The 27,867-nt window shown below is 41.9% G+C and overlaps 1 protein-coding gene across 3 annotated transcripts; it reads right to left on the reverse strand.

The window, feature by feature from the left end:
* Window positions 1-753: 753 nt before the first annotated feature.
* PODN (podocan) lies at window positions 754-27,781 on the reverse strand. Of its 3 annotated transcripts, XM_065072151.1 has the most exons (12): window positions 27,471-27,781; window positions 26,347-26,411; window positions 23,700-23,941; window positions 21,889-21,982; window positions 20,162-20,226; window positions 15,844-15,953; window positions 13,444-13,600; window positions 11,382-11,497; window positions 8,829-9,486; window positions 6,232-6,380; window positions 4,165-4,372; window positions 754-2,848 (listed from the first exon to the last, which is right to left on the reverse strand). In XM_065072151.1, the coding sequence occupies exons 3-11, from the start codon at window positions 23,934-23,936 to the stop codon at window positions 4,198-4,200; spliced, it is 1,761 nt and encodes a 586-aa protein (XP_064928223.1). In that variant the 5' UTR covers window positions 23,937-23,941; window positions 26,347-26,411; window positions 27,471-27,781; the 3' UTR covers window positions 754-2,848; window positions 4,165-4,197. The 3 variants fall into 3 exon arrangements, with proteins under 3 accessions (XP_064928223.1, XP_064928224.1, XP_064928222.1); XM_065072152.1 differs by lacking the exon at window positions 26,347-26,411; XM_065072150.1 differs by lacking the exons at window positions 26,347-26,411; window positions 27,471-27,781 and adding an exon at window positions 26,454-27,449.
* Window positions 27,782-27,867: the final 86 nt, after the last annotated feature.

The raw sequence follows: 27,867 nt of genomic DNA on the forward strand, positions 1-27,867 counted from the left end.
TCCCTGGGAGACCACACCATGGGGACGAGGAACCCCAAGGAACAGGGACAGCTGCAGAACGGCCCGTCCACATCGCAGACACGGCCGGGCTCTGTGCCCACCGTCTGAAATAAAAGCTCATTATCCAGGGGCTATTTCTGGTGCCTGCAAATTTCTTTATAGCTCACGTGATGTATTTGTACTTCTGTTGCTGTGAAAAATTGTACCCAATCTCAGAAAAATCCCGTTTTTCCCCTGTTTTGTGCAGTGTCCTTGTAATCAGGAAACACATCCCTTAAAAGAAAAGCAGCAAATAAACTTGGACCTCAGTTTGCATTCAGACCACACATGAATGCCACGCACGTGCAAATGTGTACTTAGGAATAAAGTTGTCAACTGAATGCTTTAAATCTTGAGTTTTCATTATCCATACTCTATCTCAGCCTTATAAGCTTTCTATTTGTCTCTTTCTCAAATCCAAGCAATTCAGGAGAAGAAAGTTACAAGGAAACAAAAGTTATTTTGTTTCTTTCTGGCCCATCTTTGTGGCCTAAGGAGAGGCCAACTTCCCAACTCTCCTCATTTTCATTGAAGAGAATAACAAAGACCCTGTTCCTGGGTCCTGCTCCATTCCAGGTCTGGGCTGGACCTTGGGATTACAGGTGCCACCCACAGCCAAGAACAATATGTGGGCTTAGTCCTGTGGACTCCTCACTCTTCCTCATCATCTCTCATGGAGCTTTTATTCCTTTGAAAGAAAGAAACAAACTACCATTTTCGTTTGACAATTTTATGTCCAATGTCATTGAAGCTGATGATACCAGATAAACGAGGAATCAAGCCTGTGATTCTGCCTCATTGATCTCTTACATTACAATCAAAAGACATTCCTCTTGCGGGGGGGCACTAAGGCTTTTGTTGGGGAGAAGGGGTATCTTCTTTTTTTCTGCTGGGAAACATTGTCCTCTTTAAAGGACAGATTCAGTGTGCAACTGCTTTGAAATAAACTTGGAAAAGGGTTTCTTAACTCTACTGGTCTATGAGATATTCTCCTTTCACTGTAGGTGGGTCTCCTTTGGCAAAGGCTGATGCTTGATTTAAGAAGTTTAACAGTGCACCCATCATCCTGAATTTTTGGGCCCGATTCTACAAGGTGCTAAAAATGTACCTTCAGTCCATCATTCACCACATTCGACTCTCAAGGGATTCAAAGGGACACTTAACTTCTCACAGAATTGCAGTGTAAGGGACCGAAGTTAAAAGGTAATTGAACAGTTCTCCATAAAACTGCACAAATCTGCATATTCTCAGCTTGTCCGGGAGTATAATAAATTGATTTGTTTCAGCAAAGAATGGCAAAATTTCCACTGCGGTTTGCTGAAGATAGCTAATTGTTTTGATCTATATTCTGTAAACATTTTACACTGAAATCTATCCAGGAAGTCATTTGGAAGGCTATTTTGTGGCTCAGCTGTATAGTTAATATTCAAAAATAAGGGGGGGTTTGGCAATTTTTAGGGTCAAGCTTTTATTTTTTTTCAGGAAGCAATCTTTCCTTCTGTGATTCATAATCCTGTTGAATTGTCTAAGGTAAGAAATAGCAGCTTGAAATTACTGTTGTGTGCTACGGGAACCCAAACGGACAGTGCAGAACTAGAACTTCTCCATCAGGAAAAACAGCTGGTGAAAAATTCAGCCAAATGTGTTTCCAAGTAAATCCTGGAATGCAGTATGCAAAATAACACGTGTTCTATCAGAAACCCTCAAAATAAAAGACTGTTTCCTCAAGCAGATTAGCTAACTCAGATGAAGGACACCATAATCAAATAGGTAGCTTGCCATGCAGGTTGTCTTGTCCTTGTTTTCCTTATTTTCCATTATTCCAACAAGACCTGAGAATACTTAACACCATAAAATAGGTGAGGCACTGTCTCCAGACTTGAACTAAACAAAGAAATTTCTCTTGACCCTTAACAGTTTTCTCCTAAGACACCGCACACTCACTGATCTCCTTTTCTTCATAAGTCTCACTTCTGACTCTTCATGTGAATGATACACAATATGTGAAAAATTCTATCAGTTGTATGAAACTGCACCCTGTTACTCAGTCTTCTGGACACACCTTCCGAGACATTCACACAACTGCCACATGGGCAAACAAGAGCAAGACAGAAACTTTAGCCAAGCTCTTGAAGGCAGACATATAGCTTTTATATATCTATATTCACAATAGCAATTGTTTTATCTTACAACCTTTCTAAAAGAGGCATATACTGCAGGCTTTGGCAGTAGAGATAAAATACTATGGGATCCAGCCTTACTTTGTTTTTCACATCCAAATATACACATTGTTATAACAGAGGAATAGTTGCATCCAGAATTCTTACTGCTGCTTGATGACCAAAATGCCTCATATACTGTTCCACACATGAAACTACTGCAAATATCCATCTTCCCTGATCAACAACAGCTTCTTTGGGGTTGGAGGAAAAGAAAAGAAGCATATACTTGGTTCACTTAAAATGCAGTGACAAAAACAGCATTTGAAGGCACATGTTCAAAACAGTCCCATATTGTTATTACAGATGGAAACAGTGAAGGAAGAGAAACAGAAGAAACAAAAGCCAGCTTTTGTGAGTTCCAGAGCAATCCCTTGTGATCCTCGGTCTTGTATAAGATGATTTGGAAGCTTTGGAAAGGCATTCAGGGTCTCTCCCTGAATAGGACACTGTAGCACACTGTCTTCCATGAGCCTGGCCCAGTGCCATGACAGTTTCTGTGTGATTCATTGCACGTTTTGCTAAGTGTTCTCTGTATATCTTTAGAGATATATACATATAGATATATACGTAATTTTCCATATGCTTTCCTGAAAAACATCAGAAAAACAAAATCAGTTACATAATGGAGCACATAATTCAGAATATGCTAAACTTAGTACATGCTGACATGTCACACGTGCCCCAAACCAAACCAGAGATGCGTTGATTTGGAAGTTACATGTGCTCTAAGTCTGTAGACATAAATAATTTCTTCTCTCAGAAAGCTTCCAGGAGTTCTATAGCTTTACTTTCCAAGTAGCTTTTGCACTTTTCAAGTCCCATCATCTTTTCAGTGTATTAGCACTATTGTTAGAACCTCCTTGTGTTGTTCTCCACGAGAAAATGTTGATTACGAACAAAACTAAACATTTTTTTTTTCAAGTTGTAGAGCTTAGCTCTCTAAAAGTGGAAAGTAGTGTCTTGAAACTCATCATCTTTGAACATAAAACACTTAAGAGATGTATAAAGCAGATCCCTATTTTTCTTACGGAAAAATGCACATTCTTCAACAACACTGTCCCTTCATCTTTTCTTTTGCAGTTGAAAAGAGGTTAAACTAGAGAGACTGTGTGGCTGTCCAGATTGTTTATGGAATACTTAAAATCTTAATTTCAAGATTATCAGCGTGGAATCAAAGTCAGCAGCAGTCACAACCCACAACTGGCCAGAGGCCCTTCAGTGAATCTGGATGAATGGAGCAACGAACCCTCACCAAGACTTATCTGTAACAAAAGCACAGGCTGCCCTGGGCTAGGTACCAATCCAGTCCTGGAACATCATTTCCAAAAGTGGCCCGAAATAAATATTCCAGAACAAATATGCCAAGTACAGCATTATCTTCCCACTCCAAGTGGTCAGTGATTTAAGGACTGCTTGAGATAGAAGTCATAATCTCAATGCCATGTGTAACAGACACTGGTAGGTCTATCTTCCTTTAATTTGTCTCGTTTTTTAATCCATTTTCAGCTCACATTTTCTGCATCAGTAAGCTTCACAGTTTGCTTTCCTTTCAAACTAGTTGCTTAAAAATATCATGAAATAACTTTTCAATTTTTGCTATCAGAACTAGTAAATAATAACTTCCATGTTTACTTATTGTGTCTGCTGTGGCTGTAAGTAGAAGCCACTGTGAACAGTCCACTGCCCCTGATAAAACACAGATATATACTAACTGTTTCATTTTAAAAATAATGTATTTTCAACCCTTTTTGATTCTGTAATTCCCAGTCATGTTTTAGTGAAAGTCTTTGAGTCTAGGGCTCAGATATCTACTCGTTATGTTCCAATCATACTTGCAAATTGGAATTATTTATACAAGAGTCTGAGAACTGGGTCCTTGATTTCACTAAACTACAGCCGTTACCTCCCACATGATGTGCTTGTGCGAGTTCACGTTTTATCTTAGTTCTTCTTCCTCTTCCTCATCTTCCACTTCCTCCTCCTCTTCTGAGTCATCCTTATTCTTTGAACTGTTGCTGAATTCAAGGTTCCCTTCAATATCCAGTACCTGTAAGTGCTTTAGGTTTTGGAAGATACTTTCCTTCAGTGCTCCAACTGCAATCTTATTAAACCTTTAAACAAACAAAAAGGCCTTCCTGTTAAGATCAACCCAATTTTATATCCAACACAGAAATGAGAAGACTAGAGGGAAAACATTCCGTAGTTACTCAAACTTTACACTGACCCAAGTTACTCTAACTTTACACTGACCCACAGCAGCATTCTCAGAGTTCTGACTCCTCTGGATGGAGAAAGGAAGGGAATGCAGGTCCTGCTTCGCCAGCAGGCAAGTGTGGTGACTGAACAAAGTTTGCTCACAGAACTCTGTGTCCTCACAAAGAACCTTGCAGGAAAATACTGCGAAATATTAAGTATCTCCCGATGATTTCAAGTTCACTGACCAAGCTTTCAAAAAACTTTTTAAAAAACCGCCCCAGCCCCTCTTCCCCCTTCTATAACTGTATTCTGCAAGGAAAAAAATCATAATATTGGAATTCCTCCCCCACGAATTCTTCTCAGTATTCTGCTTTTTTCCTTCCTAGAGCGGAAAGGCATCTGCTCCATAGCCCACACTTCAAAGTCTAACATTTTTTCATGAGATTCTGTGCCATCCCTTGATAGTTTAATTTTTCTCCCACAAAACTCAAAATACCAGTACAAAGTATCCCTTTAGAAACAAAGGAACGTGCAATAATTTTTCATCTGTTATTTGTGCTTCCAAGAATATAAATAAACTAATCTGCAATTTAGGAACCTTTCACATATGCTGCTTGGCCTGTTACTCTCAAACATGCTTAAAATATATCTGTCTAAAATTCCAGATGTATATTGTTGCTTCACAGCATTGCACTGACTAATGGCCTCCCATTAAGAAATACAATTTAGCTTGGGTGGAGTTGTCTCCTAAATATGTTAATAAAACAGTTTTGCAAATTCCTTTTTTTCCTCTTTATATACAAGTATAGAATGTGGTATGTGGTTTCTGGTTTGTGTCCAAGCATTCACTAAAATCTCATATATGTGAGCCGCTGAATAGACAGACTGCTCTAATTTACACCAGACTTCTCAATTTTATTTGCTTAGTATGGAATCATTCATCCAAAAAGGTATGATTCAGAACTAAAGAGCAGCTTAGTTGCATACAGGCAAAATAAAGCCATATTTAGTCTGCACAGCAGGCAGCCTAGGCTTTTTGAACACATCCATGGGATCAGCTTAACCAAATATTCTGTAGGGGTTCATAAATCACTTCTAAGAAATGTTCAGTAATGTTCAATCAGATTAAAACTGAATATATTATACTTGCCCAGATTCTTGCTTCACTTCTTGTGGTACAAATCTCCACTTACTTCAGTTACATTACTGTGAGTTTACATTATGTGTAAAAAGGTCAGTATCTGTCACCTACAAAAACAAAGTCCTCATCCAGCTGACAGAGTAGGAAAAAAACAGAGAAGCTTCTGAACTTAGTTGCATACCTGTCACACTTGTAACTTGTCATCTGTTTTAGACAAAACTCTTAAGGGAATGTGCACAAATTCATACATGCCTCACTAGAGGGGCATTTTGTCAAAATCCAGGGCTACCAGGCACAGACAAAGCTGTAGTCCTACAAGTGCACTGTAAACTTCTAGTTCACAGCTGAATATTGAAACATGACATAATGTTAAACATGACTTTCCCAGAATTTCTAACATGCCTGAGCCACTCTAATAAGCACAGAAAGGACAAACTCTCCAAAGACGAAGAGCATATTATGTGTATCCATGTCTTTTCTGAGCAGGTGAACATAGTTTTATCATACATTACTATAAACCAAAGTTGCTTGTTTGGGAAGTTAGAGATTTAAATACTTTCTAAAAAGTAAGCAATTATAAAGTGGATAAAGAAGAAAAAACTCTAGTGTGTAGAAGTGGAAACTGGATCTTACCTGAGGTAAATCCCCTTTATTTTGGGTGTGGATTCAAAAGCATTCTCTGAAACCATTGTGATCTTGTTGTTCTGAAGATACAGATACTCTAGAGATTCTGGCAGGCCTGACGGGACAGAAGTCAGCTGGTTGCCGGCCATGTCTAGTGACTGCAAGAAGAGACAACAAGGGGTCAAATAAATGATAATATTTAAATATTAGCCGCAGTCCAAAAAGAGATCGAAGTTTGACAGCAAATAAGCTTCCAAAGGATGGCTGTATACACACCTCCCCTTTTGGAAGTTTATCTATTGGGTTTTTATATATACACCCACATATAAGTCCATAAAAACACAAATATATGTGTATGCGCTCATAAAAAAACTTAACATTGTAACAGTGCAGAAGTGAGATGTTTATGCAAAGCTTATCCAGGATTCATAACGTCTGAAAATCATCTGGAAATGGGCTCTATTTTTCACAGTGTACTTTGGTGAGGCTGCTTCAGAACCTCTCCCTCTGGTGAGGTCAGGAAAATGGCAAATACCGTGTGTGCAGGAGAAACTGTAAATCGTCAGCCATGCGGAAAGGCTCAGTTGGAGTTCGTGGTGGAAAACTGAAGTGATATTTACTGTAGCATAAACTAATTTAATCTGCCTCTAATTTGCATCAAGGTAAGTGTGGCCACAACAATTCTGCTCTCTTAGACAATCATTTAGCATCATGATCTCACGTGAGACATCATGATGTTTTCTTTGTCTCTGTCCGCAAGCTTTAGCCCATGCCTGCTTAGAGTGAATTAAAAGCAGACTAGGTTTCAGACATGCGTGGGAATTCCTTGGAGGCTGCTACTGCAAACACTTCACTAGCTAAGGCTACATAACTTAGAGTTACACATAAAAACACCTGGAAATATCCTAACATGGACCAAGGTATGAAGATATCAGAACTAAAGGCCATGATCATTTCTCAGATGAATTTAAAGCAAGGAAATGGATGAAAATAAGTGTTTTGTTATCCTGTACTGCAGCATTTTCATGGCACCAAGCTGACATACTAGTCAGACACTCTTCAGAGCCACACTTCTGCAAATGATTGTCAGGTTTTCAGTGGTTTTATTCCCCACGTAATCCCAGTCTGGCTAACAGTTATGTAAATGTCTAGCTTTGCAATTGCAGATAGTGTTCAGTGATTTCCATGGAAACAGTGCAGACTGAAATGTATGCTGAGTACATACACGATCAGGATCTTATGTGATGGTTATTTGTCAAATCTACTGCAGTGCACCAACTCATAAACCAATTGCACAGTTAAACCCTTAATGATAAAAAAGATTCATGTGTACTATCATGGAAATAACTAACAAGTAGTAACACTGCTTCAGAAAAGAAGCAACAGCCAAAAATGCACCATTAGTCTAACAGAATTTTATGTATGTGCTATTACCTTAGCCTTGTTTAATGTGAACAGTGTTTACTGTGGGGTAGGTACCACTGATGTGCCAATCTATAATTCTCAACAGCATCTTCCGTCCAGACTACTTTTCATCTTAGATATATTGGCACATACATGTGTGCACACACACATTCATAAATAAATACATCTAACTGAGGCACCAAACATGCAAAATGTAATAATAAAGCCATGGACCCAACCTGCAGCTGATGCAAACCAGCAGCGCTACACATACTGTTGCTGCACTGCTGATTTCTGTTAACTGAAAAACAAGCTATTGTTTATTCCCAGAAACACCAGGAATAGAAATGTTCACACAGATAAGTGTTTGAACTGTCTGAAAAAACACTGGGGGCCAGTGGGACACACGCTCCATGTTCCTCAACCCTGATCTGTGCTGAGATGTACAGACTTTGCCTGTGCAGTGGCCTGACCATCTGCACCATCAATGGCTGCCACATGACACAGGTGACACCTTTATTCAGGAAACAGGTTGCTGCCTAAAAGGAAATGGAGACAAATCCTTCAGCCAGTGTAACAATTCTGAAAGGTCATTTTGCACAGCACAATTGTGACTGTTCCTCCCTGCCTTATGGTTTGTGTTTAACTTTCTCCAACAATTAAACAAATGAGAAGACTGCTGATTGAATCCAGGCCTCCTAGCTGCTATCCAGGTGCCTGAGCCAGCTGAGCTGCTAAATCCTACAGCTTGGCCTGTCTGGCTATAAGCTGATGTGGGGGCTTTGAGAATTAAGAGTGTTTTTGTTTATGCATTCCTTCCTCCTGCTGTCTCTCTTCAGAGCCGATTTCAAATCTTTCGGGAGACAAGCTATTTGAAATGCATAATTTCAGTTTTAATGACAACATTCACTAATGTTTATCTGAAAACATAGGACATTATTAGGTTTCAGAAGCAAAGATGTATCTACATTTCCCAGAATTAGCAGCACACAGGGGACCACACTCTGGTCAGCAGTGGGAGGTTCCCACCTCTGGCACAACAGCACATGATTTCTGCTCTAGAAACAGAAGGTGTAGCATTTACAACGCAAGCCCAAAACATGAACAAAGCACATCTAGTCTTGATCCTACACAAATTGTCTTAGGCAGACAGACATGGACATCAGCGTTACTAACACAATTAGAGAACGTGATGTTTCTACCTGGAGACTGCTGAGTTCTCTCCATGCTCTTGAATAAATGGAATTTACTTTCAGTTTATTGTTGCTCAAATACAGTTCCCGCAGCTTTGTCATCCCGGACAAAGTCCCTTTTGGGATCATGCTTATCTCGTTCTCCTTCAGCTTCAGAATCTGTAAGTTCTTTGGAAAGCCATAGGGCACAGTGTTGAGATTGTTTCCAGAAAGATCCAAGGACTTTAGTTGCCTCAGTTTACGGAAGGCCTCCCGATGGATCTGGGGACTTCTGAGCTTATTGTAGCTCAGGTTCAGCTCTTCAAGGAAATAAGTGGTAGCAAAGTCATTCCTGTTAATCTCAGAGATCTGGTTATGAAGGATCATAAGCGTTTTCACTCGTCGGGGCAGCCCGCTGGGAATCCTTTCCAGCATGTTGTTGTACAGGTGGACAGTATGCAGCTTCTTTAAGCCCTGGAAGGCTAATGGGTGAATACCTCGGGCTTTTAATTTGTTATTGTGGAGCAGAAGGTACTCCAGGTTCTTAATTTGGGTCAAGACATCTCTGCCAATCACCTTAATTGCATTCTTCTCCAGGTGGAGGAGGACAATGTTTCGAGGTAAACCACTTGGGATTTCTGAGAGGTTATTGCTGGACAAATCCAGGTATTCAAGACTAGACAATTTCCTTGGGAAAGCAGGAAAAAAAACACTCTCCATTTAGATTCTGCAAATTGAAATAACAACCAACTTCCCCTATGATTTTATAATCTTTGCTTTAGAGTCTTTCTCCCCAGCGCAGCTCCAGTTACTGCCCTTTTTTGTCTCATGATATGACTGATGAGGACAGCAAAACAAGGGGCTCCCATACTGCCCTTAGGGGCTAGGACTGGGCGCTGCCGTTGCTCCCCAGCCACACCAGCAAGACAACCTGCTGGAGTCCCCAGACACCATCACCGGGCTGAGACCCGAGATTGGTTTTGCAGTCTGTTGCTCTCTCATTTGACACCACAGGTAGCAACATGTGAGCAATTTCAGTGAATTAATACCACAAGAAAGATGCCATGGGAGCACCATTAGAAAACAGAAACATAGCATGAGCATAAGTAATTTCTGTCTCTCTGAAAGTGTATATTGAAACAGAAAAGGAGGCCTGCTTTTTAGATTATGAAATACCACTCTTATGAAAAGCAGAAATGCTAAATCAGTGTCCTAGGCTAAGGTAGCGAACTTCTCCTGACCCTCTAGCATTATGGAAGTGAGTCAGGACTAGAGCTGCTTTGTGTAAGCTACTGAATCTGGATTCCATGGACTCAGTTGAAGCTAAAATAAATCCTCAGACCAGCCACTTATACCAACTGGATGTGGATCAATGGTACTATACGCCAGAACTGAGAAGCCCTCTATTCCCTTGTATTCCCAGTCAGTTTCTCAGTTCAAATGAGACTTTAAATCTGCATGGCACTACATAAACCACTGCAGATGACTAGAAAGTTTTCAGGAAATACAAGAACTAACTCACTACAGACATTACTCACTGGCTACTACACTGTATTCACAGCTATCCAAGCACGCTCTGAATGAGCAAATACACTCTTAGGTACATCTCAACAGCACTGTGCTGTGCTTTACAGGCAGTAGCATGGAGAAAGGAACAATATCCACCTCCTCTGCCAACTGTGAGTGGTGCCTCAGCTATAGCCACTGTACTCCGTTCATCAAAATCTGACCAGAAATGATATGTCCCACAGGACCTGGAGGCAGACACAGCACAGCTATGGTAGATTACTAAGGGAGGTCTCAGGGAGTGGGATGCAGAAAAGGAAAGCGCTGTTTGACACATTTTCATGTCTGGAGATCAGAAAAGTTTACAGAATTAAATTATGGGCAGGACAGATTATGCTATATGGATTTTCAGGTAGAACAAGGGCAGCACTCAGTGCAAGCAGAGACAAAAATGTTAACTTTTTGAAGACCTAATCCCAGGCTAAATTTTGGAGAGCCAAAGGCAACTTCTGTTGCACCAGTTTGCAGCCATCTGCCTATTGAGCAGCACCACTGCATCCTCCCCTACCCTGGCAATCCATCTGCACTGGGGTACAGCTGTGCCAGACGAATTCACAGCCCTGCGTCTGCTTTCAGGTCACCTTCACAGAAACACAGAAGTGGCTTCAGTGAAGAAGAAGGTCTGGCTTTAACTTCCAGTGAACTGCCCTTGAAACTGGAAAATCCCAAGTAACCTCGCTTTTGACTGAAAGAGACCATCTTTCAACATGGTTCTAGGTGGCCCTTTTCCCTGGGGTGACTGGGTCTGTGGCAATCAGAGAGTGGTGCATTCTGATGTTCAGTGCCGAGTTATTTTGTATGAAAGTCTTCTGCAGTGTGAATTCAAACCACTCACCCAGCCCTTTTGAATGGCAGCATCTACGTCTTCTCATATAGACTTAGCAGAGAAATGCATAACATTGTGCAGCCTTTAATAAATGTACCTTCTAAGCTGTACTTTTTTCAGTAGAAATATTACTGTACCAGAAGAAAGAGACAGACATAAGCAGAGGTACAAACTACAGATCTCAGTCTCACCAGAAAGTTTCGTTGTCCATTCCTTCGTTAGTCAAGTAGTTATTCTGCAAATACAGCTCCCGCAGACCTGTGAGTTCACTGAAGGCTCCTTTGGGAATCTTCTCTAGCTTGTTGTTCTAGAGCCACCAAAAGCACAATGCACATTATTCCACATGAAACAACACAAGACATCCAGGTTCTGCTCAACCAACACCAGGCAATTAAGCTTCAAAAGGGCTAGACATAAGATATTTCAGGAGGCATCAAAATTCTGCTTAAGAAATAAATACAAATACTAAACTGAAATAATACAACCTGTTTTCATTGATTCCCCATGGAATTTTTCAGATAAGGAGTCAGAATTTGCCTCCCCCACCAGACAGTTTTATTTTGTATTCTTAATCCTTTCCACCTATGTGAAAATATATAATGTAATCTAGGCAACTACCTCTGGAGTTTGCTCAAAATTTCTGGATTTTGTAAGACAGATTTCACCATAAAGAAGAACTAGTTTGGAAGCTGGGAACCAGCCATCCTTCCAGCATTAATGTCATTCCAAATGGTACAGTTCCTGCAATGGACACTCCAAAATAATTACTCCTATTGCTTTTGTATGGCTTTGGAGTAGTCGGCAAGCAGACACAAAGAAAATACAAAATTAAATTCCACTTAGAAATTCCCTACAGGAAGTGTAGGAATCATAAAAGAATATATGAAACATTGACACCGAATTTGTTGAACTTCCCACAATCCATACATACCCAATGGACAGACTGGACTGGATCTATGTGCCAACTAATATAAGCGGATAACACTAGAAACAGATTTGTCTGCGTTTCTCAATGAATAATGAAAAAACAGATGTGTCACATCGTACACCTTTCAGTCCCTTGTGGGCCACTATTCACTCTCATTTCCCATTGTCCTATTTTTTTCCCAATCAAAATATCAAGGTGAATGTTGCTATTGACAGGCAGTGCACTTGAAAACAAAATGCTCATTTCTCTTTTCAACTCTTCTGCCCTTAACACAACTGGTGCCATCAGGGAAGGACACGAGTTCAAAGTGTAGTCTTCAAAGCCTGAGAGACCCCTTTGGGATATAATGATTACTTATAAATGGCAATAAAATGCAGGGGACTAGTAACTTCACACTTCGGAGGGACATTTCAGCAACTTAAAGGATCAGACTGTTTGCCTCTTCGTCAAGCTGGAGAAGCCTGTTTTCTAGAAGACTTCAATGGGAATTAGTGGTAAAACTTTCAAGGGAAAAGAAAGCTGGGAGGCAACACAGAGCTGCCTCAGTCCGGGGGCTGATAACAGGCTCCAGTTTACACACGTCCAAGGAGCTGTCAACACCAAGAAAAAGCGGAACCAAGATTCCCCACCACTGCAGCTCTCCCATTGTTAACAAGGCTGAGGTCTCTAGCAGAGACATGACACAGTGTTTTTATCGAAATCAGATGACATGGAATTAAAAATGTGGAGAATAGTTAAGACCACAACTTCTGCTATTGCACTATTGCTGGAGAAGCTGTAGCAGTGAAGAATTGCTGATCCAGACTTTCTTTGTGTTGTCTGAATTGCCAGTTCAGTAGCAAACAAAAATCACTGGCTCTAGGAAACAGTAGTCTGTGTGAAAGGAGTAAGTGAGCAAAGCCAGGACATAGCGGGTAAGCAGCTGTCAGCAAAAACAGCATCAGTGGCAAATTTAACAGGGAAGCCAGTCACTGAATGGCCATGGAGAATGATCTAGCTTCTTGTACTAATATGCATTAACATCATTATATGCAGGAAAGAAACAACAATTCTACCAGGCAGGTCTTTGCAATACATTTCTGTGAAAACACAGAAAAGGATTTTTGTCCCCTGTGAGCATTTTGGTGTTTTGCAAAAACACAGTTACTTATGAACATAAGGACATGGGAGGCAGCTACTACAGAGGATACAGCACACGAGACTTGCAATGGGCCTGCGAAGGCGGCCAAGTGCACTGAAAGGGCTCGGTTTGTGTGGTCTGGGTCCCACGCAAACACAGTACTTGGTCACAATCATAAAGAAATTAAAAACCTTGCTGTCGTTACCTTTAAGTGTAATTTATATAGTGCTGGAGGGAGATTCTTTGGAACATACTTCAAGAAATTGCTGGACATGATGAGTATCTCCACATTATTAGAGCCATTGAACATATTATCAGGTAACCCAGCATCTGAAAGTTTGTTGTTATGAAGATACACAGATCTGTTGGAAGGAGAAAAAAAGATGACATAAAACACAGTGAGATCTGGTGGGTTTTTTGTTTACTGAGAGAAAGCTGTTTAAAGACTATATTTCAGTCTTTTTTTCTTTCCTTGAGATAATCAGATTTGTTTTTAAAATGAGCCCTTCAATTCAGCAAGGGATATATGATGAAAAACCAAATGGCTGCTCCAAGCACTGTCTGAAATTTAGGTCTATTCAAAATCCAAACCTGTGCTTGAATACAAATTTCACAAGCAGCCTTATCTGCTTCACAAGAACCTGAGTGCAAGTCTGGGATTGTGCAGTGCTTCAAAACAAAGAATGTCAGTGTGGTGGCCTCACCCAACAGGGTCAGATTTCATATCTGACTAACAGATATGCCCCCAATTTTAACTTCTACTTGGAACTTAGTCTGGGCTCCTTGGGCTTGAAAAATCAGCCTGTAGATTTCAGGAAAGGGCTGTCTCTCTCCTGCTTCCATGAATGCTGGAAATACCCTGGGAAAGAGTTTCTGTCCTACTCCTAGAACTCAGAAAGGCATAGAGGACTGACAGAAAGAGCAGATTTATTCAATCTGGAAGAATTTTGGTTTTTAATGAACCTTTGGGACTGAGATAAAGAGGGTTTCTTATTTTTCCTTTGCCCTTCTTACTTTTAATGTTTAATATTCACAGAAGAGTTTCTCCAGTCAGATTTTAAAAAATTGATTGGTTCTTTCTTACACAGGTTTTAATTCTGCATTAAACAATTGACCCTATGAAGTTACTCTTGCTTTTCGTTGGCTTAACTACTAAATGCATTCATGTGATTTCTTTTTAACAAAGAAATTACAAGATTTTACTGACTTAATTACCCCTTGCTTTCCTGTGTTTACCCCCAGATGCAGCAGGCAGCTGAAACTGCAGAGCCAGGTTAAAACCACAAAAGAGCACAGTGTCAAAGTTTGCTTTTTTAACTTGGTCTTGGATTCCCTACCAGTTGCAAAGAATTTGGCAACATATTTCTGGAAGGAAGGAAAGGCTCAATTGTGTGATCACACACTCCAGGGAGTTCAGAGCCACACTGAAAAGATTGTTCACCCTGCACAGTCAGCTGTACTTTTCACTCACAAATATTTTCCTTTCTGAAAACCTTGCTTTCCAAATAATCAGTCTGAGATCATGAACTCTGCTGGGGGCAAATAAACCAACTGAAACAAATGTGTTAGGATTTTGTATCAGCAATCTTGGAAATTAATCAGTTACTATTCTGATTAAAATTAATGTTGGTACAGGAGAATGTGAAAATCACTTCAGAAGAGTGCAAGAATTTTAATGTGAAATCAAAAGACAGCAGCTTCTGCAACTCAGATTAAGGAAGAGCAGATGTATAAATCCACCTTCTTGAATGATGAGATACTGCCAGAAATCAGTGACTGACTCAGCCTTTTCAGCTACCAAGAGCCTATGAGACTAAAGGCCTCGTAAGTACCGAGTAGCTTCAGCTCTCAACAAATTCAATGGGAACTGAGTGTTCTTCAGTTCATCACAAGATGCCTCTAGGAACTCAGCCAGGTTGGCCATTATTAACCACTTCCAAACTTGGATGTGTTATTGCTACCAACAGCATTTGAGATGTCTTTGCAGGACTGAGACACTGTAGTGTCTGTACAGATCACTCAAAATGCCTTTGGAAAAGACCGTATCTCACAGGAGGTGGTCTGAGTGCATCTCAATTTGAGATGGGCCAATGTGCTGCACTGGATCCAGCTGAGAAAATCACAACCTGAAACCAGCAGAGAGACCTTTGAAAACAGACCTGAGGGTATGAACCACTTCTGAAGGTGCTAAAGTGCTTAACTTTAATATTCTTGAGTTATACTCAACTGCATTGAGTACCATACTCTCAATCTGATTCTGCTTTCCTTAATGAATGCACTATAATAAACCTAGGGATTTTTAAAAAGTTCACTCCATTTTGGGAAACCAAAGCTGTTCCTTTCAACTCATAACTGATACACAAATAAAATGGAGACAATTTAATTTTCATCTACGCAAAGTGGCTGGCAGCTAGTAAAAGCCCTTGGAATGTGTTTGTCTGAGAGATTATTTGATTTTTCATGCTGAGAATAACAAACAGTCAGCTTCTTTCCAAAGAACATAAGTAGGCAATAACATGGTTTAGTCAGATAATTTCTTATCACTCACCAGCTGGCTCCAAGCAGTGGAAGAACACTATTATTGTTTTACTTCCTGATCCCTTACCTCAAGTTTGGTTTCTGTCCAAAGGTGAGCCCATATATCTTAGTGAGATAATTGGCTGCAAAATCTGCACTGATCAAGGTATTTGGTAGGAACTTTGGAGCCACTGTTAGCTGTAAAAGAAATATATAGAATTCCAATTAAATGCAACAAATGTTTTAACCAAGTATTAGACTAGCAACAAAACACATGAAAATTTATTTTCTCTGAACAGGCAAGAATAAAAGAATCCGAATGCAGATTGCATGAACAAAACCAAATTGTCCTCACTCACTAGTCCCTCCAGGAAGGAGACCGACTTTTGCTCCAAGATATGTGAATGTTTGTTTTGGTTGGAAGAGTTCTGTCTCTTTTTGGTGGAAGAAATCAAGAAATTGTTATTCAGAGAGCAAGCATGTTGCTTATTATTGTTCCTAATTCCTCAGTCTGCTGTGCCAAAAAAATCTCACCCACCTCACAGTGGCCTACTACTTACTTATGAAAGTATGTTGGGGAGAGGGGGGAAGTGTCACTTCATATGTCTGTTCCAATATTGCATCCATTTACCATGATATTTTCAACAGAGGATTCAGGTTCCCAAAGGACAGGGATGCTGCTGAGCCAAATGATGGAATATCAAATGAGACTTCAAAGCAAAGACCTACAGTGGAGACTTTGTTCATTACACAAGTGATGTATCAGAAATAAATTACGGAAAGGTCCTGCCTCCAAAACTTTACAGTTGACCAGAGGTTTAGGATTTGATGGCTCTGCTCTTGGCCTATTGCTGTTTCTATCAGTGATTTGGAAAAAATAATGCTAGGAACGTTTGCATCTAAACAAAAATTGGTGGGGTGAAAACTAATGATTAGAAAAGCTCAGTTTTACAGAGCATCCAGATAATAGAGCAGGCAGGTTCACTGACGGAAAGCAAGAATACAGGTCACAACAGAGTCTTCTGGAAAGCATAAACCCAGAAGATTTATGCATCAAGATTAAATCCTTGGGAAACAAATTGTTAACATGGTGTTGTAGTACATAAGATCCTTGAGTATGCAAGCAGAATAATACTGAATTGCCACAGGCAGGTGCAATCACCATGGTTACAGATGTTAACTACAGTACTAAAGAGACTACTCTTAAAATATTTTGTGTAGACTCTGAAAGGCTCTGGAGAGAACAGCTTTTCCAGGGAGTTACTGAAGTATTTTTCACCTAAAGCTTTGAGATGAGGATGGGAAACCCTGGACAATGGAAGAGATCTGCCTTCAATCTTGAAATTCTTTGAATCTGTAAAGTTTCTTCCTCCCAGCACTGTTGTGTGAAGAGGACCTAGTCCTTCCAGCCAGCTAGGTACAGCAAGCCTCATATGATGAGAAAACATATTTTTTCAAATTTCTGTTACAATAAAAGTGCAATTGGTTGTTAATCATAATGTAAAACAAAAAATACTTTTAAAATGTGTGAGAGAATAAATACTTTACTGAAGAACTGTCTAACCCAAGTCTTAAACTCCCTATTTACCTGAAGGGTGTCTAGATCTCTCTCTACTGGTTTGTCAAGTGTGAGTTGATGGACTATATCCATGAACTTGCAAGTTACTCAACTCACAATCCAGTCCTATTTTTCAAAAGGTGAAAGTACATTATTTACATTATTTACTGTTTTTCCTTTTCATCTGTGCCAAAACCTCCATCCTTAAACTGTCTTAAATGTTTAATGCTCACAAACACAAGAAAGATCTTTCCCACAGATTGCACTCCTATCAGTGTTTCCAGAGAACACATAAGCAGTGGAAACAGGTATTTTACGTATTACTACAGTTGCCACAGTACTGCTCTTGGCTTTACCAGTAATCTGTCACCTCCTGACCTGGGAGATACGATCTCAGTGAAGTTGATCTCTGACTAGGAAGGTCTGACAGTGCCTCAGAAAGAAGCAAGTCTCTACCGTGACATAATATTTAGAATTCAGACACAGGAAAGAGACTTAATCACTTTCATACACACTGGCACATTAAAGTTCTTCTCCTGAAACACAGTCTATTAGGTCATAATGTTTCTACAAAACAAAGGGCATGGCTCAGATATGTGAAATGAAAGCCACCAGAACCACAACAAAGAGCAAAGAGAAAGAGAAGTTTCATCCAAAAAGAGTTTTCACTTGCTCAGAACTTTGCTTTGGCATTTCAGCACTTAGTCATGAGACTAATTGATCTCCACTGGTTGGCTGCTTGAAGGATTAACACTGGATTGTTGTAACTGTCAGCAAAAATAAAGTTGACTGAGTAGCTTTGTGTAGTATGTTGCCTAGTAAGTAGCAATCTGCATTTCCCCAACTGCAATTTTCTTGCAGCTTTACTGCTGGATTTTCCTTGCCATAGGGTAGACGGTGTTTCTTTACTGTTAACTCATGAATTAACCAATGAACTCCAAAGGATTATACACAAGTTATTACCAGTTTTGGAACATGTAAACAGAATGTAAACAGAAGAACTTTGATGTAAACAAAAGAACTGGATCCAGGTGAATCTCATATCACTTTGGGGATACTGGGAAATAGTAAGATCTGACACCAAAGTCACCAGCTTATAGTAAAAAATAATGACAGCTCAGGACCTGGTCTCCAGTTTGGTGGGAGAGATCTCAGTTATTAACAAGGCTTATTGGGGATACCACGGGGTAGATACAAATCACGAGATTGTGGTGAAAAATTTTAAAGGAAACTAACTACAGCATCCGTTAGTTACTTGAAGTACATGCTACTCATAAGCCACAAAAGGCTTTTACCTTATTATGAAATTTCTTTTTTCTGATCAACTATGCTAGTTTGACGAAAAAGAATTTAGTTACACCTGATGGGATCGCAACTGAAGATAAAGCAGCATTAAGATAATCCATAAAACCCGGAGCAAACTACCAGCAAATCCCTGCTCTCCTCCAGACACCACAGTTACTTGATCCGCAGTGCTTCCTGCTGCAGAGTGGATGCAGTTTGAAGCCAATCTGGTTTGTCCTGGCTTGTGATTTATAAAGAAATGTGTTATTTTTGTGGGTCCATAACTTCTCACTGTAACTAGTTCTGACATTCGCTGATGTTTGCATTTTCTTTCGGGATCCTTTTCTCTCTGCAGTTAAGCCAGAAAAACCAAACACTTTTGTTTTGTCACAGAGGGAAAATTGGAGTGCAAACTTCTGGAATATTAGTCACAGTCTGGCTTGTTCCTTTTTATGGAGTTATTAACTGCCAAGATTGTTATATGGAAATGGTGCTTGAAAGGGAGAAAAGAACACAATGTTACTGTACTAAGGAATAGGTTCTATTCTCAGTCACTCCATACAGAAATCTATGGAGTGATTCTGGATTTGTCTTGGCCTGACTGAAACCCGGATGTGGCCACATGAACATAAACAAAACACCAAAAGGTCACAGATTTTAAGAGGATAACAAAATATATATACAGACATGCAGAGAGAGAGAGAGTGGGGGGAGAGGGAGGGAATGATGGAAAGGCAGGGATTTTGTAGACAAAAGAAGCTCTCCCTGAGGTATTACCTTATATTTTTCTGTGGCATCCCAGTTTCATCTGTAGCAAATATTTGTAGACAATTACTGGGGTAAAAGAAAGCCATAATGGGAACCACACAGATATAAGGATACGTGAAAAGTTATTTCATTCCCTAGCCTTGGCATGAAAGATGTGCTTCTGTCACGACATCCAGCTTGGGTCATTGCTAGGAAAGCACCTAGGATCTTCTCCATTAAAGAAGAAATTCAGCTCCTACCGCAGCTAAAACAATAAATTCATTACCTGCTCAATTTCCCTGTGTGTGGGTATCCCCCCATATCAAACCCAGTAAGAATGGGAGTTAGGCAAAACTGGATAGCTTTCTACAGATCTTGATGGCCTAAACACCAGTATTTGGATGCATTTGTTCACAAATTTTTCAACTGGTGTCATATGCAGCATTTTACATTGTTATCCCACTGCTTATCTGCATACAGACAGCTACCAAACCTGCAAGCAGCTGATCCAAAGCCTGCTGAAGACAGTGGTAATTTATAAATGCGGGGGCCCTCTGTACCTCCTGACACACATAAGAGAAACTTTTCTCATCAGTCACACAAATAAATAAGTGTTCAAAATAGACGGGCATGTGTACCCTCTAATTTTTTAGCATACTAACTGATTGTCTTGACCTTAGATGAACCTGCATTAGAATATCACTTTAGCACAATTTTACTTAGGTAGGATACATATTTTAAAATAATTGAAGACTTGCTTGTTTAACTTTCAGAACCCAATTAGCAAAGAACTCTGAAGACCTTGTGAGCCTCTTACCTTGTTGTTTGCCAGGTACAGGTAATTCAGGTTCTCCAGATGCTCAAATGCTTCCTCTGGCAACCCTTAAAAACAGGAATAACTAATCAGTGATACTGTCACCTTATTGCCTGAGTGAAAATACCAGAGGGCAGCTTTCTCTCTCAGATAATATTTTTGATGTGTGATTTAAATATTTTTCATTACCACTGAAACAATCTGACTCAGACCTATTGTTTTCTTTCTGGGTTTTGGTTTTGTTTGCTTGTTTAATTAAAAAAAAACACAACCAACCACACGAACAACTCCCCCCAAAAACAACACAGACTGTTAAGAGCAATGGCAGACTACTAGAAATCCTAAGCATGCAAGACTTGTAGCCAACCCCACTGGGAAGGGTCAGGTACAGAGCTGTGCAGATTCGCTGTACGGCTGATTACCGGTGCTTGCAGCACCCATGCTATCTGAGAAGTTTCTTTTGTCATTTGCTCATGAATCTGCAAATCGTTTTTCTTGGAAGGATATAACCAGAGGTTATTTAATGATCAGATCCATCTGATCTATGACCATGATGTTGCCAAAATAACACCACTATCTGCAAGTCACAACCCTTCCTTGTTCTGCTCCCCCACAACCCAGATGTCCACACAGTAACCAGCTCAGAGAGCTGATCCAACTCGGAGCTTACCTCCCCCAGTAAGTATTAATTTTCAGCTGAATCACTCCACATCCAGCTGATCACACAAGCACGACTGCTGTCATGATGGAAAGGCTACAAATAACATTTTCACCTGGCACTTAGATAACCATAAGTCAAAAGTGAAGCTTTTTCCCATGTCAAAACATGTTGGAAACTCAGGGCTGCACTGAAGCTTGTGAAAGAAACATCAAGCTCCAAAAGTAATAATGTCTGAATCTATCAAGCACAACCTTCCCTGTGCTATGCAAGAGTGACATGTTTTGAGTCCCACGCATAACATGCCCACATTCTCAGGAAAGGTTGTTCTATGTCACTGGATAAGGACAGCAGCAGCATCAGACCAACCAGGTGACACACAAGTTAACAAGCATTACATCTTTTGTATTGTGACACACAAGTTAAGAACAATTACATCTTTTGTATTGCATATCCTCCTCTCACTATTTACTCCAACTTCTCTGTTTCTTCTTTGGCTTTCCTTACTAACTCCTTGTCAAGTTTCTCTAATAAGCATATGATTTAGCAAGCAAAACCTGCCTACAAAAATCAAAACGGTTTTAGAAGAAGGGCAGAAGTTGCTTTATTTGTAATATGTTATATTACTAGACAAGGACTGAACAGGACTAAACCGCACTGACTGACTAGACTGAACCAAAAAAGTGGATTAAGAAACAGGGTCAGTCAGAAGGAAATCATTCAGCATGTAGACATTCCTGGTTCTCAAGTGCATTGCACTGATGCGCCTGTGGGACCAGAGGGAGTTTCCTGGACGAGACGATCTCACGGCACAGCACGCAGAGCTGCTGCCAGGCCTCCTCCACTGGTTCAGTAAAGCTGCATTCTTATACACTGAGTATTGTGTTTCAAATGATAAAGTGCCTCCAAGACCTGTGTGATGGCCAAAGGAGGGAGGCTCATAGCTAACCACTCCAGCCAAGCCAGTCCATCGGTTCTTGTGCCTTTCCTGATCAGCAGTCACTGGTTTCAGTGCATAAACTGGTGTTGTGGAGCCATAGGCTCTGCCCACTCAACAGCTCTGCTGGCCTACCTTTTGAAGTCAGCCTGTTGTTTTGCAAATTGAGAGTTTCCAGTCTGTAAAGACGGGCGAGCTCTCCTGGGAAGATTTCTTCTATCTGGTTATTCTAAGAAAATGGAGAGTATTAATCATCAGCAATGTGATCCCAGAAGGATCCCAATAAACCCAGACTGTGAACTCCAATAAAATTTGGAGATGAACCCACCATGACAAATCATTGTCAACAGACTTCTCTCCATAATGATTCAAGCCCAGAACTCAAAACCAAGACATCCAAACCCAGCAGCATTCGAAGGCCTGAAGCAAGTTCTGCAGCTTATGCTCATCTCCAGAAATATCCGGTTTATGCACTGGTAGCATACAGAATGTGATTACATCTGGCAAGGCCCATAATCCATCTGCCACCGCCAAACCTCATAGCTGCAGCAAAGCATTTGCTACAAGGTTGGCACTGTGGATTTCCAGATTTATTACTTCTGTTATTTATGTGTTGTTTTAGAAACAGGAGAGTCAAACTGGGCTCACTTTCTCTGGTTTTACTGTCAGGGGTGACTGCCATCAGACTCTTGTTAACATCCTAACGAACATTTTAGACTGTTAATGAGTGATTCCAGTGTATCAGCATCCAGAGGACCAGTCGAGACCCACTGTGCTGGAAGCCAGGCCAATACACAGAAAGTGACAGCTGTTGCTCCAAAAAGCTTCTTTCCTTTTGGCAGCAGCGGCAGAAGCCACGGCTAGCACACGCCTGGGGCAGATCTGCTGAGGAAGGTGACAGCTTACGTTACAGTTCTTTCTAACTCTGCTCACTTGGATAGAAAGCTCTGAACAAAATCTGCAATTTATCCATTGAACAGAATGGACAAATGGGAGCAATAAACAAAAAGCAGTTGGTTAAAGGCCAAAGAAGCGCGAGGGAAAAGCCTGGAAACGCCACTGCTCAGAGGAGGTACGGCCACCCCGTCAGGATGTCGCGGGCGATGGCACTCACAGTGATGGACTCTGCTCCGTGCTGGGTCCCTGTGCCGTGGGGAGGGGGCTGCAGGGAGGCAGGTCTGGGGGACACTGGTGGGGTCTGTCTCAGGATTGGTATGTTGTGTTTACAATGCTTTAACTAACGTGTAGCGCTGCTAGAAATTTTCTCTTTAATGAACTAAGCTAGCTTTTCAAAGATACCTCAAAAACATACAGTCATAGAATGTCCTGAGCTGGAAGGGACCCACAAGGATCATAGAGTCCAACTGCCGTCCCTGCATAGGACAACCCCACAGTTCACACCACGTGTCTGAGGGTGTTGTCCAGTCTCTTCTTGAACACTGTCAGGCTTGGGGCCGTGACACCTCCCTGGGGAGCCTGTTCCAGTGCTCCACCACCCTCTGGGGGAAGAACCTTTTCCTAATGTCTGACCTAAACCTCCCCTGGCACATCTTCCTGACATTCCTTTGGGTTCTGTCATTGGTCACTACAGAGAAGACTCTGGTGCCTTGTGCAGAAGCTGTAGGCTGCACCTTCACCAGAAACACTAATTATTACTTTGGACAATTTTTTTTCCCCGAGAGCTGAGAAGAGAATAAGGAGTAAAATTTCTTGTCTTTTTTCCTCCCTGGGTGTGTGGGGAAGAGAACTTATGCCGATAAGCAGGTGCGAGAGCCGAGCGGGAGCGCTGGGCCCGCCTCGCCTCCTGCTTCCAACGTGAGGCCGAGGAGCCTCCGAAGGCCGCGGGAGGGAGCCGGGCCCAGGCGAAGGGAAGGACACGGCCCCGCGGCCCGGGACACCCGGGGGGCGGCCGGGGAGACGTGTGGGAGCCGGACTCGGTCCCTTACCTGCAGGGAGAGGTGGTTGGTCAGCTCCGGCAGCAGGAGCGGGAACTCCTTCAGGTCGATGCCACCGCAGTCCACGACGCCCTCCTGGGTGCAGCCGCAGTCGCGGGGGCAGGCGGGGGCCGGCCCGGGCGGGCGCCGCCGCTCGGGGAAGTCGTTGTCGGCGGGAGGCGGGCGAGCGGCGGCACAGCCCAGCGCCAGGAGCCCCAGCGCCAGCAGCGCTCGGCCCCCGGCTGGCATCGCCCCTGCAAGCCCAGAGCACGGCGGCGGTCAGGGCCCGCGGGAGGGGGCGAACCGGCCCGCATGAGCTGAGCCCCCCGCTCATCTCCTGCCCCAGGAGCCCGAGGCGCCAGCCCAGCCGCGTTCCCGCTTTCCCTGAGTGCTTCGCGGCCTTCGATGGCGGTCTGGGGACCGGGATGAGACCCGGGCCGCCGGCCTGGAGCTGCCCCTCCGGCCCGACCAGCCAGCGGGTCCCCGGCTGCAGCAGGCGGCCTGGCAGCAATCCCCCGCACCGTCCCCGGTTCCCTCGGTTATTTATTGCTGTTTTCCTATTGAGAAACGCCAGACCATCCCGAATATTTATAGAGAAGGTTATGCAATGTTATTTCTATGTAACTGTTGGACTTGCAGTTCCCAGCAGTTTTGCATAGGGGAGAAACTCTTCCTGTTAAAATAAACAAGGTGTGCTGGAAAAGGGTGACCCACGGGTCAGGATGCCTCTGGGAGGGGCTGCTTCACGTACATTGAACAATAACAAAATCTCATGGCTACTGAAAAGAAAATGGGCTTCCTATTGATTTTGGACAGTGCTGATCTGAACCTTGCAGGCCTGGCTGAGGTTCAGCTTTTATCTTTCTGGCAGCAGGTTAAAATAATTCAAACAGAAGTTGAATATCTCCTGGACCGGCCAGCTGGCCCTCAGCCAGCACCTTCAGTCTCATTTGTTGCCCTTCTCATGTTTCTTATATAATTACTTGCAGTAAGAGCTGGGAATGGTTGGTCTTTTTTTATTTTCAACTATTCCTCACAGAAGTGTTTGACAGTGATGAGAAATTATTATTTAGGCTGATCTTTTAAGGTGAAAAAGCACAAGGGATTAATGACCTTAATACGAAATAAGTACTTTGCTCACCTCTGCCAGCCCAGGTTCCTTCTTTGCACCAGAAACAAGAACCTCCCAGAGCCAGACTGGCAGCTGTCAGTCAGAACTGGCACGTCTCCCTTTACATCCATGGGGCTTTGCTGCTTTGCATGAGCTGAAACTCTCTCTGGGGCTCTTAACAGACTTTGCGTGCTTGGGAAGTATTGGAGAGATCCTGTTCTTAGTCACAGTCATGAAAACCTTAAATAATTTCTTTAAACACTGATTTACACTTGAAGAAATGGGGGAAGGTGGAACTGCAGGACAGATCACCCTGAGACACGGATGGTCCTGGTCCTGGTCTTTGCTACCAACATGCTGAGTGATTTTAAGCATTTAACATTGTTTACTTGATCCCTCTTCCCCCCATTGCACTATTCCACTGCTTTCATATCTGTAAAAGCTGAATATAATGGAATTAATCTCTTTTATCAAACATTCCAGAGATCAGAGGGTGTTCCTTATATGGCAGCTAGATATTGAGATCAAAATTGGCCATATGAGCATGCCAAAGGTGGATTAGTTAAATCCTTAGTATTTGGTGACCTACTCTCAGAAGATATTGTAAAAATCTTAAAGAAAACTCAGAAAGTATGATATATCAGATCTCTAACAATATTTCTTCCTATATATCAGCTTACTCTTATAGATACTTACAAAAGAAACTAAAAAAAACCCTCTTATATGCAGGTGACAGCCAGCCCTGCTGTGACAACACCAACACTGCTCCCATAGCACACAGTTACCTCATGTTTGGTACTGGGCTCTATGGATTTGTGACATGTTGACTTTTCCACATATATAGCTGAAAAGATGTTTAAAAGTCAACATGAAGTATTGTATCTATTGCACACTAACGTTTTCGAGGCGATCTCACCCCATTGTCATCAATATGCATACCTCTGCTACAATGCCTTTGAAGTGAACGCTGCTCTGGTGCCACAGGGAGACACTTTGGATACAGCAACATCTGCTTGCATCTGGAACGCAGGCAGTAAACCCAGGCAAGATTTTTATTTTCTTTTAGTTCAAAGAAAGTTTGAAGTAACTTGTTCCATTTAAACTCATTCCCATGGGCCTGATCCAAAGCCTTACTAAGAAATCTTACTACAGGAGTAGCTCAGAACCCACCAGAAAGAGTCCTGTTCTGCTGCTTTAGTGGGCTTTGGGTCAGGTCCTTCCACCGAAGGATGCCGCTGCACTGCAACCAGCCCAGGGGTTTCTGTGGCTGCATCTTTCTGAGTCCAGACAGAACCATCACTGATTTCTGCACTTTGCTGCCACACAGCACCAGAGGCAGAGTGCTACAAAAGGCACAGTCTCAAGAAGCAAGCTGAACTTTCAGGAGTTACCGTCTGCATCTCAGTTACCTCAATAAACAACAGCATCATGTTCAAAATATCTCACCTCTCTGTTTTTCTCTACATGCATTCTCACAGCACACACACCCCCCGACAGAAAAACATCCTCTCCTCCAACATCAACAGGTTAACTAAGTTTGTTACTTACACTGAATATCCTTTCTAAAAGTTGCAGCTGAAAGGCAGGCTGCTGGATGTTGTCTGATAATCCAGCTTTAAGGAAAAAAAAAAAAAGTAAAGTGCTGAAAAACTCACCTTTGCTGTCAGAAATCAGATGAATGGAGAAGAACATTTCTCTTGCCCCCACAGGCTGCCTTGGCTCATGCCATGCCCCTTACACACACTGAGCTCAGAGCGACTATCCCCTTTCCAAACCAGATCCTTTCCAGATGTGAGCAGCAGAATGAGTGAGAGTAATAGGCAACCCTCTACCAACAAGAGTTTCCTGCACTTCCCAATGAAATCGGAGAGGAATTTTCCAAAGTCACCATATGGGAAAATGTGAGTAGGAAAGAGGAAGCAGCTATAGTCTGAATATAAAGATGGGGCGGGGGGGGAAAAAACCAACAACAATCTCCTGTTGCTTTTTGTCAACAGTTTTTGAGATCCATGAGAGATGCCAAAAGCGAGCATGCTGAACTGACAGGAGAGACGCAGAGACAGACTGTGATTTAGCCTTTCATTGCAGGATACCGGAGCTGCGCTGTCCTTACCAGATCTTTAGTTTTAGCTACATTCAACACAAAATCTGAATTCCAGGTGGGAACGTCCTCCCATTCCCTGGAGGGTCTGGTTCAAATTAGCCAGGAACAGACAGATCAGCAGTTTTTTGTACACTTCATCTCCCTCCCACTTAACTCCCCCTGGTTTTCAACCCATCTACTGATCTTCAGTGGCCAGGGACAGATAGGCTGAAACTACAAATGTCTTAGAGACAAAGTCCCCAAATTTGATATAACACCCCATTTACTCAATTACTTTTTTTTTTTTTATCTTCTAAGCCCTATTTTACAGCACTAAGTGTCAAAACAACCCTCCACCACACACACACATACTCTCCAGCCATGATTACGTTTAGCCCAGAAGCCTCACATTTCTTATTTCTCCCCCTTAGCAAAAAAGACAGGAACATGCTGTTTATAACACAGTATGCTCTAAGTGCAGTAATACTTCCAAGACAGCAACACAGCTTCTTGTCACTGACAGCAGAGTTAGTATTTTAAATATAAAGCCACCTGTTTTGTGGATGCCCCACAGCGCTCCATACAGTACCTCCAGAAAATCTGCAGAGGATCTATCCTCACCCAGAACACGACCTTCTTTCTGAATTCCAAAAAAGGGACACTGATTCTTTGCTCTCAACTCCAGCTGAACTGAAGTCTAAAGCAATTAAGTTATTTCCTCCCTCTCTTCTTCCAGGCTCATATCAACTGGAGCTGATCCCCCTCTGTGCCACGTGTAAGTTCCAAACGTTAGTGTGGGAAGTCTGTTTTTACTAAAACAAAAATAAAAACAAAACAAAGCTAGCTGCTTTTTCTTAGTGATTCAGAGATTCAGGATGCATTTGCCTGCTACCCTTTTTACATTACAGTACTCCTGAGTGCACACAAGTGTTTTCAGGGAGGAGGAAAAAAGTGTATGTTGGGGGACCACCCATCTTACCCCAGCC

Source organism: Columba livia, chromosome 8, assembly GCF_036013475.1.
Source record: "Columba livia isolate bColLiv1 breed racing homer chromosome 8, bColLiv1.pat.W.v2, whole genome shotgun sequence".
NCBI lineage: Eukaryota > Metazoa > Chordata > Aves > Columbiformes > Columbidae > Columba > Columba livia.

Bases quoted from the DNA above. Each gene is read 5' to 3' on its own strand.
- PODN (XM_065072150.1), bottom strand. From the start codon at position 26,490: ATGTTCTTCTCCATTCATCTGATTTCTGACAGCAAAG. The intron at 20,227-21,888 runs GTAGGCCAGCAG...CCTGTTTTTAAG, and splicing joins CAACAGGCTGACTTCAAAAG to GGTTGCCAGAGGAAGCATTT. The intron at 13,601-15,843 runs GTAAGGGATCAG...TCCTTCCAACAG, and splicing joins GGACAGAAACCAAACTTGAG to ATCTGTGTATCTTCATAACA.